Source organism: Mchenga conophoros, linkage group LG7 (assembly GCF_057382185.1).
Source record: "Mchenga conophoros isolate Kocher_MC1m ecotype Shallow Benthic linkage group LG7, M_conophoros_male_GT1.1, whole genome shotgun sequence".
NCBI classification, from domain to species: domain Eukaryota; kingdom Metazoa; phylum Chordata; class Actinopteri; order Cichliformes; family Cichlidae; genus Mchenga; species Mchenga conophoros.
Window position 1 is genome coordinate 14946399 of NC_140532.1, and position 15380 is coordinate 14961778.

The 15380-nt window shown below is 41.0% G+C and overlaps 1 protein-coding gene across 1 annotated transcript; it reads left to right on the top strand.

Annotated features, from left to right (window-relative positions):
• The first annotated feature begins 51 nt into the window (after positions 1 to 51).
• Positions 52 to 10436, top strand: LOC146569816 (CD81 antigen-like). The gene is made up of 8 exons (XM_085282389.1): positions 52 to 220; positions 1862 to 1976; positions 6866 to 6963; positions 7065 to 7139; positions 7280 to 7393; positions 7522 to 7623; positions 9552 to 9635; positions 9752 to 10436. The coding sequence occupies exons 1-8, from the start codon at positions 155 to 157 to the stop codon at positions 9815 to 9817; spliced, it is 720 nt and encodes a 239-aa protein (XP_085138515.1). The 5' UTR covers positions 52 to 154; the 3' UTR covers positions 9818 to 10436.
• The last annotated feature ends 4944 nt before the right edge of the window (positions 10437 to 15380 follow it).

Below are 15380 nucleotides of genomic sequence, written 5' to 3' on the forward strand. Positions count from 1 at the left end.
GGAGGAGTTTGCTGTATGAGTCCTTCCAGCCCAGCTGGCCGAACAAACTGAGCCCCCCCCCGGCAGTGACTGTGTGATCCTGGGAAGTAGACTCCTCTCACTCTCACAACTTGTTTGATTTGGGCGTAAGGACGAGCTGACAAGACCTGGAAACATGGCTGTTACGGGCTGTACGAAATGCATTAAATATATGTTATTCTTCTTTAATTTTATTTTCTGGGTGAGTCGACCATATTTTTGTTCTCCGACGTTAGTTCTAAATTTATTTGAGTAACGTAGACTTCCTCTGCTTCTTCTTCTTTTGTTTCTCTCGTTTTCTGTTTAACTGATTTAACAGCTGCAATTTTACACATCTGTGAAGACCATAGCTTAAAATAATTTCAAAAAGATAAGCACAGAGGAGTTTCCCTCCTGAACTGCTCTACAAATTAAGCTGCTCCCTCTTAGTGAGAAGGGCAGCATCCATCCATCCACACAGGCACAGCGCACAAACTCTTGGCAGGAGCTAAAAATGCTCTCCCAACCTTCATCAACTTCTTTTCAGCCTGACTGAGCAAACGGGGAAAAGTGAGTGAAAGAGCCGGGAGGTAAAAGCCCTCCAGGCTGGCTGGTGTCTCTTCCCCCCCCTCCCAGTCTTTTTTACCGGGATTGTACTCTCTGCCTGTCACTCATCATCTGTACTTCAGGTCCACCGTTGATTTAACCAGTGTTCACCTTAACTGTGAACTCCAGACAAAAAAAAAAAAAGATTTCAGTTTAAAAAAAGACTGAAAGACATTTAGGTGACGGGAATAGGTGTTTCCCTCCGACTGTTTCCTTTTCCTAGAGTAATTCCCAAATTCCTTAATTCCTAAACATCGTGCTCAGACTGCACTGTGTGAAATTTCACATCATTTTAGTACATTCAGCCTGTAAACTGAGCTCTTCTCAAGGCAGTCCCTTTTTTCCTTGCTTCAGTAATATGGGACAAGCCACAGTAGTTAAACAGCCTAATCTGGGTACATCAGTACATCACTGCAAACTATAGATATCCATTTTAAGTGCAGAATTGACCATTTGCATGGGGTGTTTTTAGATTTCCATTTGGTTTGCCTGTTTAGAGTGTGTTTTTGTTTTTAGGACGAACAGAATGCCCATATCCTGGACATGCTGCACTTGATTGAGTGTTTCCTCTGCTGGCCTCACTGCTGTGCCTGTCATTGTAAAAGCGCTAAGCCCCTTCTTCCTCATTTTGCTATTTTCACGCTGAGGATTCCGTTTCCTGTTTGCTGAGAACAATGGATTTCAGCCATGGCCAAAAAACACAAAAAAGAAACGAAAAGAAAAGTGCAGATATAAACACGGGCATGTGAACAATAACAGGAGCTACGTGCACTTTAGCTGTTCTATGATGACACTTGTCAATATATTTTTGCTTCATCAGATACATAATTTAGAAGAGAGATCAGGGAGTTGAAGTTGAGTCGATTTTAAACAATGCTGCGTGGACATGTCTGTGTCGTGGGTCACTGAGGTGTCAGGATGTCCTTTCTTTTCTTAAATGACAGGGGGACAGGTCACACACACACGCACACACACAGATATTAGCAGAAAGGCTTTGGTGTGGATTTGATCTCCCGAAAGTCAGCTTTCATGTTGTCTTAGATGTCACGGTGCTGTCACATGTAAAACATGCTGATGGGTCTTTTCTAAAAAGTCTTTAAAATTTAAAAACTACAGGATGATTTTAATATTCATGCTTCCTTTTCACTTTCATTTCAGACACTTAGGTGGGTCTGATCCTCATAAAGGATTCATCAAAGTGACCAAAAAATATGAAACAAAACAATTAAAAACCTTTTTTTGTTTCTTTCTGGGACAGCTGGCCGGAGGTGTGATCTTAGGAGTGGCTCTGTGGCTACGCCACGACAGTCAGACCAGCAACCTCCTCATTCTTCAGTTTGATGATCAGCAGGCACCGGGCACCTTCTATATCAGTGAGTATACACCAATAATTTGAATAATAGTGAACTGGTCCTCAGGACTGTGTGTAGTGAGGCAAGGAGGGCTGCTAGAGGAGAGGTGTGGACAACCAGGAGAAAATGTGGAAAAAAAAAGAAAAGTATGTGTAATTATGTTTTTAAAGGGGAAGAAATTAAAAAAAAAGTGAACTTTATTGTTAAGGAGTATTTAAAAAATTGGGCAGGTGTTGGGGATTAATTCTTTTTGGGTGGGACCAGAAAACATTTGCGAGCCACCAACTGTCCTGAAATACACCCCTCCCTAACACACACAGAGCTCATGGAAATCATAGTTTTGAGTTGGTCTTCAAAACTTTTACCACAAGTAGATTATTCTTAGACCAGTTTTGAGGTGGCTTTAACACCACAGGGAGATTGTGCCCAGATTTAATGTTGGGAAAGCTGTTAATATTTTATGTTTCAAAGCTAAATATTCACAGAGTGAAGTGGCCTCATTTTGGCATCTACGGATTCTTACATTATAGCTCATACCACCCTCTCATTCAGAGTCAGGTTTCTATTTTAAGGATACTTTACTTCATATAAGGAAACTGCTCTGCCCTCGTTTTTCATCCTTATCATGATGGAAAGTTTACATTTAACAAAGTGATCAAATTTAACTCACGTGCTTCATGGTGAGCTGTGAGTGACATCCAGATATTTTGGAAATAGTAGGCGTGACACGACCTCTAAGAAGACCAGGAAACAGGACTTGCGTACATCCGCAGCATGAATTAAAAGCGGCAGGGCCAGGAGCTACACCTCAGTCCACATGCTGTAAGGCACATGCAGGAGAACATCTCTGATTCAGTTTATGGAAAAAGTCCCAGCCTTGATGTTCTTTCAAGAGAGAGGCCAGATGCTTCAGACAGATGTTTAAACACATGCTGGCTTTGAGAAAGTGGTCTAAGAGCGCAGCTGAAGCGATCATGAGCCTTCTGTTGTTCACACTTTAAAGTATTTTATCCTCAGGAAAATTCAGGAGTTCTGCACTACTGAACCGCAGCTCCATCTCTGTAACTGCACATGTTTTGCATTTTTTAACCTTTGTGTTGTGTCATGCCCACGACATGAACTAAGGTTATGGGTTGCAAGCACGTCTCCTTCACTGCCCTCAGAAGTCCTAAGGTTGGCCATGAAACCTACAATACATGATACAATTTAAAAATGTCAGCAGTCCGTGATCTTGGTTTGTTGTGGTGGTGAACTCTAGTGAGCCCATTAATTTACATTTGGGCCCCTGCTGCGCTCCCATACTTACTCCTCAGTAAGTATACGGAGCAAAGGCGGGCCGTGCTTTTTATAGAGGCGAGACACACTCGTGATTTTAAAGGCAGGGCGGCAAGTGGGGCCCACCCAGGCAAGATCAAGAGACTGCTTCTTCTTTTTTCCTCCCCTGTCCCTTAGACATACGCCCTTACATAATTCAAAAAAACCTTGTACATCTGCACATTATCCCTCAAATTAGAGTTTGGAATGGATGTTTTTAGCATGCTGGCACACCAAAGTGGTATTTATGTAAGACTGAAAATACACACCATCCTGCCTCTTCACCAGAGCTTGAACCCATTACTTGTGGCAGCTGACAGTAGTCTGGTCTGGGTAGTGTTACAACTCCTCGTACTGTACATTTCTACAAAACATGCTTAATGAGGCTCTTAGAGGCAGATAAGAATTAATTCCCCCTCTCATGTCTGTATGTAAATATGAGATTACAGCCAGGACTGGAAAACAAGGGATAAAAGCTTATAAGGCAAGCCAAGAGCTGACTAAACCCAGAAGGTTTACACAATGTTGTGAACTCTAAAAGTGCCAGTTGTCTTTATACATGCCCCCATGTTCGGCTTCATGATAAATCACCATATTTGACAGTACAATCACAATGAGAGAGGAGCCAACCAATTAGACCACTATTTTCAGTGGCAGGAAGTAGATACATTTCCTTGTATTTTTAACTGCACTATTCTCACCTCTGTAGCCCAGTGAGTCAAACCCCCAAACTGCCCCTGATATATCAGCATGTGTGTAAAGCTCTTTGGGTGGTCCACTTTTTTATTTTAAATTGGATCTGTTATGTTCATTTGCAACTCCCCCTTTTCTTGGAATTTTTCGAGTAGCTTGCGTGATTTCAATGTTCATAATAATCCTTATTTATCTTACACTTAGGTCCTGATGCAGGCTTTCGGTTCAACCTCTGATTCAAACAAGCCGCTTCGGTCAGAAAAATGGAAAAAGTCCTTGTGTGTCTCTTTTGTCTGCCCTTTTTGTTTTAAAGTCTTTGAAATAACAAGAGAAAAGCCAAATAGATCTTTTTTTTAAACAACTAACCCTCCTCACATAATTTCTCCACTGACATGCTGTATAACAGGCTTCGTCTCCGTTGTCTTGCTCCTGACTTTTCCCTTTTTAAATACTGGATGAGACGAGCAAGTGGGGCTTTTAGCTGGCGCCCACCCCACCACCACCACTTGGGGAGATTACACTCTGAGACAAGAAATAAATGAACTACCCCGGGGGTTTAAAATCGCCTGTCTCCCTTAAAGTCTCAATAGCCTTCAAGCTTCAAAAGGTGTTGTCATAGTAATGGAAGGCAGTGGAAATAATGCCTGCTTTGCCGCGTTGCCGGGTTACTGGCCCTGGTAGCCGTTTCACAGCGCGACAAAAGAGAACGAAAAAGGAGGGGTAGTGAGTCGACACACAGAGAGCGCAGATCTAAGGATGGGAGATAGTTCTGCGTGATAAATGAGGTACAGTGTGAGGTATTGGAGACCTGCAGATGCAACAGAGTCAGAGTCACTTACTGTCTGTCCCCTTTTTAGACTGCTCTGTCAGGCCACATTAGAGGATCGGTGTGCTTTGTTTTTTTATGCACACAAGAATAGAAAAGCCAGAAACAGACTGTTCCCGAACCATTTCCCACTAAAAGCACCGCTAGAAGACCCCCTTCACATCTTATGTAAAAGTAGCGGTACACTGCACGCTGCTAGTTTAGTCCAGCAGCTCTAACTTTAGCAGCTGCCCTCTGAAGTTTGTAAATGTAGGATAGAAAGGGCTGTGACTGATTTTCATATTCCTAGTTTGAATTTTTTCCCTTTATATGGAGTCTTTTATGCTTTGTGAATTACATAGTTGAAGATATCGTTTCACTCCCCTCTAACATGGTTCAGGAGTCTAGTCTTTGGACATCATCTCGTAATATGAGATCTTCTGTACTCTTGGGGATTTAAAAGGTGAGATTACTTTGGGTACTTTGGGAAGTACTAGTCTAATATTAGGTGGTGCGGTGGTTAGTTCTGCCACCTTACAGCAAGAAAGTCATGGGAGTGAATCTAGGCTGGAACTTTTCTGCATGTGTCTTCCCACAGTCCAAACACATGCCTGTCTCTGTGTTAACACTGCAACGTACTGGCAACCTGCCCAGGGCCTAACCCCACCGCTCACCCTGTGAGAGCTGGGATAGGCTCCCTGAATAAAATAAGTGAAAGAAAATGAATGAATGGTTTAGTATCATGAGAATTTCTTGCTTATTGTGCCTATCATGTTGTGTTATCCAATATCATGTTCTGAAATCTAAACCTGAGCTACAGAAGAAATAAGAAAACTGTAAAATAGCAGAAAATCTCTAAAAGGATTCTTAAAGTTATAGCTCGTTGGATGGATATCATGAGATTATTATCAAACAAATTGCAGTTTGTCAGGAATGTTATATCGTCTAGATTTTTATTCATGCTGATAATTTGTTTTCATTAAGATTTTTTGTGTGTGTTTGAGCGGTGTCCACCCGCACCCTTCTCGTGCTGCCTCTGGAGAAAACTGATTGCAGTTATTCTTTTTTTGTATGTGTGTTTCTTTTGCGTGGGCAAATTTCCTGGTGTAACACAAATATGCTGCCATTTAATAGGAGATCTCCACAAAAGTGGTAGAAAGCGAGTACGCACAGTGCTTACAGCACAGCTTTCATGCTGGGTGTAGTTGAATGCAACGCCTGCTAGGAGACAATTCCACATGACTGATGCTGCACATGAAATTTTTTCCTACAACGCAAATGCTGAATCTATAAAACACAGTCAATTTCCTTTAGAGACTCTAACAGTAAATAAAGCAATTACACTTGGCTTCATGTGAGGCAACCGACGTCAAATTACTGGTTTCATGTTATCACCAATAAGTAAAGCAACTCATGTATACACGAGAAGAGATTAGAGGGCACAGTAATTCTGAAGGAGACTTTATTGCATTTCAAGTAAATTTACTTTTTATATAATCCTACACCGATAATGCAAAACAGATTTTTAGCACCCACACAGTGTTTTTTCCTTTAAGCTGCAGAAAACACAAACTGGGCCTCTGCTGTAACTGGAGCTTTATTACCATCCATTGACTTTCTGCTAGTGTGGAGTGCCTCCATTATGGCTATGTGCCATTTACATTTAAAATATATATTTTTTAAACATAATGCCAGTTTAAATTGCAAATAAAAAAAATGTGTGTACATTTGTGGGTGGGTGTCAGTGAGTGTCTGTCCTTCTGTTTCCTGGGGAAGTATAATGGTCCAGGTCAGAGGTCAGTACAGAGGGGGGTTGAGGGTGTCTCAAGGGAATTTCCTCCCCTAAGGGAAGCACGCAGTCATCTCTGCCTCTCTTAGTCAGGATCTGGAATCTTACCTTCAGGATGTCAACAGTTTCATTCTACAGAGTCATCAGGAAGTCAAAACCCAAACAATGAGCAGTGGACTAGCGAGCAGTGGGAACTTGCAGGTCTAACACTGCTGCCCTCTAGTGGTGCTGATGATGCGCTGTCGCTATGATAAATCAAATGTCTTTAAGCCGTTGATGGACAGTTTCCTGCTCACTGTGCGTTTACAGGTGTGTACATACTGATAGCTGTGGGAGCTGTTATGATGCTTGTGGGCTTCCTTGGATGTTATGGTGCCATTCAGGAATCTCAGTGCCTTCTGGGCACAGTGAGTATACCGTTTTATCCACAAGTGACACTTTTTTTTCCAAATAAAGTATTTTAATCTTTGGAGTCACTGAAGTTAAAATAAATATCTTTGATTTGTAGTTCTTCTTCTTTTTGGTGATCCTATTTGCCTGTGAAGTGGCTGCAGCAATCTGGGGTTTCATGAACAGGGACACTGTAAGCACACACACACACAGTCACGGTTCACAGCATGTTTGATGTCTGCGTTGATGTTCCTTCTCTGTACCTCTAGTGAATCGTCTCTGTTTGTTGCTGTGTCTGTTAAACACCCCATCCCCACTCCTGATTATTCACAGATCTCCAAAGAACTGATCAATTTCTACGACTCTGCGTACATCAAGGCTATGGATGTGTCTGGGTCTGCCAGTAAAGACAGCGCCATCAAGGTGTTGGATGTCTTCCACAAAACGGTACGAAATGATGGGGGAAAAAATCATCACATTCTTTTTTTTTTTTTGGCCCTGCTGCTTTGTTTTTGAAATGACAGGGTACAGAAATATTGTTGACTTCATGTTCCTGTGTTTTCTTTCTTGTTCAGCTCGACTGCTGCGGTAAAGGAGACGACACGGCTCTCTTTTTACAACTTGCCACCACCTTATGTCCTACAAAGTCTCCAGAGGATTTTCAGTTGAGATCTCAGGTATGCACAAATCTTTTGTTGTCTTCCCACTCCTTTTCAATATGTAACTAAAAACAGGTGAAACAATATTGAAATGTATTAGCTTTATTTTGTAAAGCATTTTTTTTCTTTTCTTTGCTTAATGAACTTTGTATATTGTTTCCATGATCGAAATAAATTAACACACAAACAAGTATTAGTAGTAATAATACTACTAACAACATTAATACTAATGTAAGCTTGTTTATTATATTTTTGTAATATTAAAAAAAAATCACTGTAAAGTATTACTAAGGAACTGGGTTGCTACATGTCCCAAATGTAATATGTTCAAGTACATTTAAAATACATTTAGTCCCGTGAAGGCCACAGCAAATGAATCACATGTGTGCTCACATCATTCAGTAATTCCTTACTCATCATGGACTGTCACTCTGGAGAGACCACTCCCTTTAGGATTTGTCTTAATTTGCAGTGATATCTCCCTAAGGGACAGCTGGACTGAAACCAAGCAAGTGTTGCAGAGCTGATTAGCTCTCATTACTATGTAGGATTCACGTTTTTTTTCCTGTAGTTTTGTAGATTTGTAGGTATTTTGTTGGTTTTTCAGTGACTGCAGTGCGGTCACGTTAGACAGAAAATGTTAATGTTAAGAAATTTCAGGTATAACAAGTTTGCAATATTCTTAAGACACCTCTCAGGCTCAAGGAACAAATCAGTGTTATTGCTACACATAACAGACAACTTAGCAAAGAATCAATATTGAATTGCCTCTTTAGCCACTGTTGCTGTCAGTCTATCATAAAAACACAAAGTTGTTCCCATTTCTTTCGTTAAATTTACAAAAAACACAGTTTGACAGGCATAAAGTTGCACTTTTGCACCAACATGGTGACTTAAAAAAAATGTTTGTTAAAAACTTAGCATATTTCAGCACTGTGTGCTGTGTGTGTCCTTAAAGATTTGAGGAGAGTGAACAATTGGAGAACAAAAGAAGTGACAGGCCTAGAAAAAGCTGTTTATATATAGCAGATAAACAGTATCTGAGCCACGACCTTAAGAAACAGGAAAAAACATTCAGCAAAGACTAGATGCATCTGGCTCTTCAGTTGACCCATGCACTGTTCCCTGAATCGTCATCAGAGATGGTCTGAGTGGAAGGATAGCTGTCAAGAGGCCATTCTTAGCCAATTCTTCCTGTTTTGCCTAAGGAAGTGAAAGAGCGAGCAAAGGCTGAGGTATGCCAAAATACACACAAACTGGACTGGAAATCAGTGGCAACAGGTCAAATGAAGTGATGAATGAAAACATTTGAAACTTTGGGTTAAAATCAGCGTCAGTGAGTGTCTACAACCAATCGATAAAACACAGTGGCGGCATCATTTCAGTTAGTTGTGTTGGAAATCTTGAATTGCTGAAATTCCGAACACAGAAAAGTAGAATCAGACTTTAATATCGTATGAAAAACGTCTGATTGGCAAGGGCTTCATTTTTCAGCATGGCAATGATCCCATACACAGTGCCGGTGCAGTGAAAGCATACACAGATGCACGAATAGAAAAACACAGTAAAATAAGGCTAAAATGTCAGATTTTTATTCTTTGACAATTACTTGTCATCGTGATTTTAAAAAGAGTTTGGAGATTCTGACATGACACATGCAAGGATACACCTCATCATATTTAGTAAATGACCAAACTTGGTGATACCATTAACAATGACTTGTATCCTCTTATAACTGTTAATATGAACATTGCTATCAGAAATCATTTAATTCACCATTCAGAAAACTGATCAGAACAAGCGGATATTCTCCACCTTGTTTTGACTGCAGGCTCTGCTCTCAGTTATTAGTGAGCCGTAACAGTATGTGTGCAGAGTGAAGAGCATTCTCATTCATTACTGTGGCGTGGTCAGCATTCCTTATTTTCCCTCTTTCTCCCTGTCAGAGCTGTCATTATAAACTGATCGAGCTCTTCTCTGAGAAGCTCTACGTCATCGGTCTGGCCGCCTTGGTCGTTGCTGTCATCATGGTGGGTATTAGATTGAAAATGCATTTGTCTAAATCTCTGCTTTCATCAGCTGTGATAACATTGCAGGTACTGGAATACTCCCTTTGAATTAAACTGCTTTCATCTTTCACATTTAGATCTTTGAGATGATCTTCACCATGGTGCTCTGCTGCGGGATCCGCAATAGCCCCGGAGTATACTAGCAGTGCAACAGGCAGCAAGAGCCGCACCATCCTGTATTGGAATCATTTTGTTGTGTGTTTCTGTGCATCGGCTCCACTTCTTCATGCTTAAGTCACAAGATGGATATTTCTGCATTTGTTTTATTTTCTAGAGAATTGAAAGCTGTTTTTAAGATCTGTCTTCACTAACTATTTAGACAGTATCGTAGTTTCTAGCAGTGAGATTTTCCTTATTTATCATGGAAAATGTCTTCATTATAAATCTTTTATACATGCAATTTGTTGTGAAATATTTATCTGTCAGTCATTAATTCTGTTTTTACAGATGTATAAATTGTACATATACTTCTCATATGTTCATGACAGGAGTTAGTGTATTCCCTGATTGATTGTTGCATCTTGCTTCAGTGTGATAGTAATTTAAGTGGCAGGCTTTCAATAGTTGAAGGAAATATTCTGTTTTGCTCAAATAGCAAAAAAAGAATCGACGAGCATGTTTTCAGTCCGCTGTGTGTTTCTTCCTACTTGAACTTGCTAAACACCTTTCTTTAAAAAAAAAATAGGATAAAACATCAATATCTTTGCTCATAACCGGTTTTAATAACTGTAATAAATTATGCTAACTCTCTTGTACCATTGATTCGTCTTCATCTTTGTCTTTTTTTCTTTTCTTTTTTTGTTTTTGACTACTCCCTTTAGGTGTTGTCACAGAGGATTAACTTTCTTATTCACATATTTGACTTGGCAAAGATTTATGGCTTACCTGACGCGATCCTCCTCACTTACCCAGGCTCGGGCTGGCAGTGGGAGTGCACTGGCTTTTGGCCCTCAGGGGCTTGCTTTCTTGCATCGTTGCTTGTGATCTATAGGTTGAAGTGCTTTCTTATGTCTTAGGGATTTTGTCACATTGCTTCCCATTAGTTAAATTAAAAACAAAAATAACAACATTTAACAAAAGAGAAACACATCTGTCGTTTCTGTCTTTTGTTCTATTTCCCTCCCGTCACGCCCAACCGGTCATGGCAGATAGCTGCCACTCCGTGTGACTGGTTGTGCTAATCTCAGTGATAGCACGCACTTCCAAAATAGTTTGTATGAGCAAGTCTCATAAAAGATGTAGTATTTAAGTCACTTTAGCCTCTGGAAGCCACTTGGCAACCCAGCTCCTCCTTACTATATTGTGTCTGAATCCTTGTCGAGCTCTCCCTGACTAAGGATTTGCTAATGCTTGTGGAATAAGGAGCAAGGTCCCAGAGCAGAGCCACACTTCCAAATTTAAATCACAGCAGGTCAAAAACCATCTTCTTTTAACTAAAGTTAATCTTATTACTCTCATTTGGTAATATCTCAGTTCTTATTTCCTACCCAGCAGCCACTACATTCATCACTGCTGCATCACTGTTGGCTTCCTGTTGAATTTAGAGTACATTTTAAGATCCTGGTCTTGACATTCAGAGGCTTGCATGGACTGGCACCACCCTACATCTCCGATCTGCTACAGCCCTATGTCCCTAGCAAGTCCCTGAGGTCATCTGATCAGGGCTCACTTGCTATAAAACAGACTAAGATGAGAACTAAGGTTGACAGAGCTTTTGCCGCTGTGGCCCTGAGACTCTGGAACTCTCTCCCTCATAAATTAAGAACCGTGGACTCGGTAGTTGTTTTTAAAAGACAACTCAAAACTCACCTTTTTAAAACTGTTTTTGGTTAATTTTTGCCTGTTTTATATTGTCTGTTTTACCTTTTTATTATTTGTTATCTTATGTGCAGCACTTTCTGAGTTCGTCTCGAAAGATGCTATATAAATAAAAATTTATTATTATTTTTATTATTGATAATTATCCAGGAGGAAAAATATGCAACTCGGACATTTTTTAAAAAGTTTCCATCTTTGAGCCATGTCCAGGTTGTCCATGTGAATCCACATCTTCATAAAAACATCCAGTTTCTACACTGTGAGCTTTTCAGTATAGAACATGCCGTGCGTGAGCTCTCTGTTCAACATTAAGGACTCCGCTCTGTTGAACCATCTCGCTCTTTAAGTTTCTTCTTGATTGCCGCCTTGTTTCAAACCTGCTCACAGGCCTGCCGTTTTTGATGCGAGTCACCACCGGGTGGCACTGTTAGCTTCTTGCTCACTCAGCACCCCCCCACCACCATCCTCAGCAGCAGCAGCAGAGTCACTTCAGTTAAAAAGTGAACTGACTTGTCTTTCTGGCCCTTTGGCAGACACACCCGGTACACATGTTTGCTCTGGCTGCTTTCTCATCAGAGAACGAAGCATTTGTGCTCATCTCACGTGTTTTTAAACCTACATTTTGCTGGTTGACAATCTCTGGCATGTTGTTCTTTGCTTTTTGTTATCATATCATCGTGTGTTGTTATGTGCAAGCCCACACATTTGGCCTGACTTTGGTCTGTTGCTTGAGGGCGTGTACTTTGGTTCCAAGTTGAAAGAAAAACCAATGCAATAATATTTAGATAACAGCGCGTTACAGTCAGAGTGGAGGATACAATATGTGGAAGCTGCATTTCCTGTTAAAAAAAATCAAAAATCAAACTTTGATCTCATTAATGATCTTGCGGCTGATTGAAAACTGCTTCCTGACGCTTGCACCCAAAATTTCATGGAAAGGCAGAGGAGTGGAAGCTGTGACAGAAGCACAGCAATGCCCATGGGTTTGCTCTGGGATGTTCAGTTACCACACATAGGTGTAATCAGCGGCCATTATTCACATTTTGGCTGGATGTTTGAATCAGCACTGAGGTTTGGCAAGCAAATTAGATTAACTTTCACCTGGAGAAAAATCATCCACGCCTACAACCTTCACACCTCCTTCTTGCGTCACTCAGGTTTAAATGCTTCAGCAGACCCTGGGCTCTCTTTAAATGGACAGTTTGAGTGTGTGTGTGTGTGTGTGTGTGTGTGTGTGTGTGTGTGTGTGTGTGTGTGTGTGTGTCTTAAAGGACGTTGAAAGTTTTTACTTTTTAGTGAGGTGACCAATTATTGTCAAGGTACGGCTGAGAGGCATGATATGAACTAGAACGCTGGACTCAGGAGACGGAACATAAACTTAAAAAAGGACTTTTAATGTTGAACTCTTGAACAAAAATACAAAGTGCAGTTAAACAGGAGCAAGTACTCTGAAAACTAGGAATATCTGGGGGGGAAACAGAACAAGGAAACACCCAACCATGCAGGTTGATGCAACGAAGAACAAGGGAAGACTCAGACAATGTATGCATACGCATGCCAGCTAATGAGGAGATAGGAAATAGGTGGGAGGACAGTTGAAGCTAATCATGAAAATTAGATGGACACAAATGAAAGGGGAGTAACTTCCCACAAGAACAACTTCACACAGGAAGCACAGAAAGACAAAAAAAACCCCACAAAAGTGGATAAACTAAATACTACTTAACCAAGGTACACAAAGACAATTGGAAGATAAAGGTAAAATATAAACAAGACAACCCGTTATACAAAAGGAGCAAACACAACACAAATGATCCTTCAAACTAAAATGTATCATAATTCATCACAGAAACTCAAAAACCTGGGCATTTGTGACAGATCTCACAGATAAAGCTAACACTTTATAATACGGCCTGCAACCAAGGGTGTAATCCAACTTTAATTGAAAGGCAATTTTAGTGTGTTTTATTTGAAATAGATACACTAGAATAAGGGAGTAAACAAGTCAATTTTCTATAGGAAAAAATAAATAATTATACTGTAAGTAAATTTAAGTACAGCCTAATTTCCTGGTAATTTTGCAGAAAAACAATCAAACCTTTCCCCTTCATACATCAGAAGTACACTGCATGTTTTGGGACATAAGACATATTATGGAGTGTGTTAGCATGGAGTGTGTTAGCATGCCTTTTTATGTCTTTAATTTTTCACAGCATTCTTTTAATGTTGTTATGTTAATAATAAGCAATGGTCGGGGCGACCATGGCTCAGGGGGTTGGGAAGCGTATCTGTAACCGGAACGTCGCCGGTTCGATCCCCAGGCTCTCTGTCCTGGTTGTTGTGTCCTTGGGCAAGACACTTTACCTACTGGTGTTGGCCAGAGGGGCCGATGGTGCGATATGGCAGCCTCGCTTCTGTCAGTCTACCCCAGGGCAGCTGTAGCTACAACTGTAGCTTGCCTCCACCAGTGTGTGAATGAATAGTGGCATTGTAAAGCGCTTTGGGTGCCTTGAAAAGCGCTATATAAATCCAATCCATTATCATCATTATTAATAATAATAATACATTTTATTTAAGAAAGCGCCTTTCAAAACACTCAAAGACACTGTACACAAACACGTTACAACATTTAGCAAATAAATAAAATATTTCAAAGTAGCAGGATGGAAAAATGTATGTAGAACAGGCTAATGTGAATAGATGAGTTTTGAGTCTGGACTTAAAAAGAGGGAGGGAAGTGATGTTTCTTATCTCAGGAGGAAGGGAGTTCCAAAGACAAGGGGCAGAGCAACAGAAAGCCCTGCGCCCCATGGTGGCTAGCCGGGGGACAGGGATGGGAAGAGAAAGAGAGGAGGAGGATCTGAGACACCGAGAAGGAATGGTGACTTGAACCAGGTCAGAGAGGTATGAAGGCGAGAGATGATGGATAGCCTTGAAGGTGTACAAAAGTATATTGAAATTGATGCGGTATTTAAGCAGTGAAGCTGCTGCAGGGCAGGGGTGATGTGATGCATAGAGGGGGTTCTGGTGATAATACGAGTGGCAGAGTTCTGGACACGTTGAAGCTTATGGATAGATTTTTGACTAAGACCAAAAAGAAGAGGGTTGCAGTAATCGATCCGGGAAGTGACCACACTATAATTATTTCTTTGTTTCCTGTAAAAATCAGACTTGTTACTTTTGTTTGTTTCTGGATAATAGATTATAATAGATTATTTTCTCTCTCTCTTTAGTTTGATCCTCAGCAGGTCAGCTGCAGATGAAACTGAAATCAGGTGCTTAACCGAGCCAGTTGAGAATATTGCTGCAATGGGGCGATCGTGGCTCAAGAGTTGGAAGTTCGCCTTGTAATCGGAAGGTTGCCGGTTTGAGCCAGTCTCGTTTGTTATGTCCTTGAGCAAGACACTTCACCCGTTGCCTACTGGTGGTGGTCAGAGGGCTCGGTGGCACCAGTGTTTGGCAGCCTCGCCTCTGTCAGTGCGCCCCAGGCTGGCTGTGGCTATAATGTAGCTTGCCATCAGCAGTGTGTGAATGTGTGGATGACTGGATGTGTAAAGCGCCTTGGGGTCCTTAGGGACTAGTTTTTTTAGGTTCGTGTGGTAAATCCTCTCAGGTTGTGATCCTGAAGTCTTCCCATGCGGACATCCTGGATCCGAAAGAGAATTATCGATCACAGTCAATCGTGTCATCAGTCAGTTTTCCTTTATCTAATATGTACATGTCAGTTTTCAGGTGGCATGGTGGGGTGATTGTTGCACTGTCAACTCACAGCAAGAAGGTTCTGGGTTAAAATTTACATCCTCCAGTTTTCTCCCACAGTCCAAAGACTTGGGGTTGGGTTAACACGTGATTCTAAATTGAGCAAAGATGTTAATGGTTATCTGTCTA

What these genes read in the sequence shown, in the direction of transcription:
- LOC146569816 (XM_085282389.1), top strand. Translation starts at nt 155, where the DNA reads ATGGCTGTTACGGGCTGTACGAAATGCATTAAATATATGTTATTCTTC. An exon ending in ACCGGGCACCTTCTATATCA is followed by an intron (nt 1,977 to 6,865) that starts GTGAGTATACAC and finishes GTGCGTTTACAG; the next exon opens with GTGTGTACATACTGATAGCT. An exon ending in TGGTCGTTGCTGTCATCATG is followed by an intron (nt 9,636 to 9,751) that starts GTGGGTATTAGA and finishes TTTCACATTTAG; the next exon opens with ATCTTTGAGATGATCTTCAC.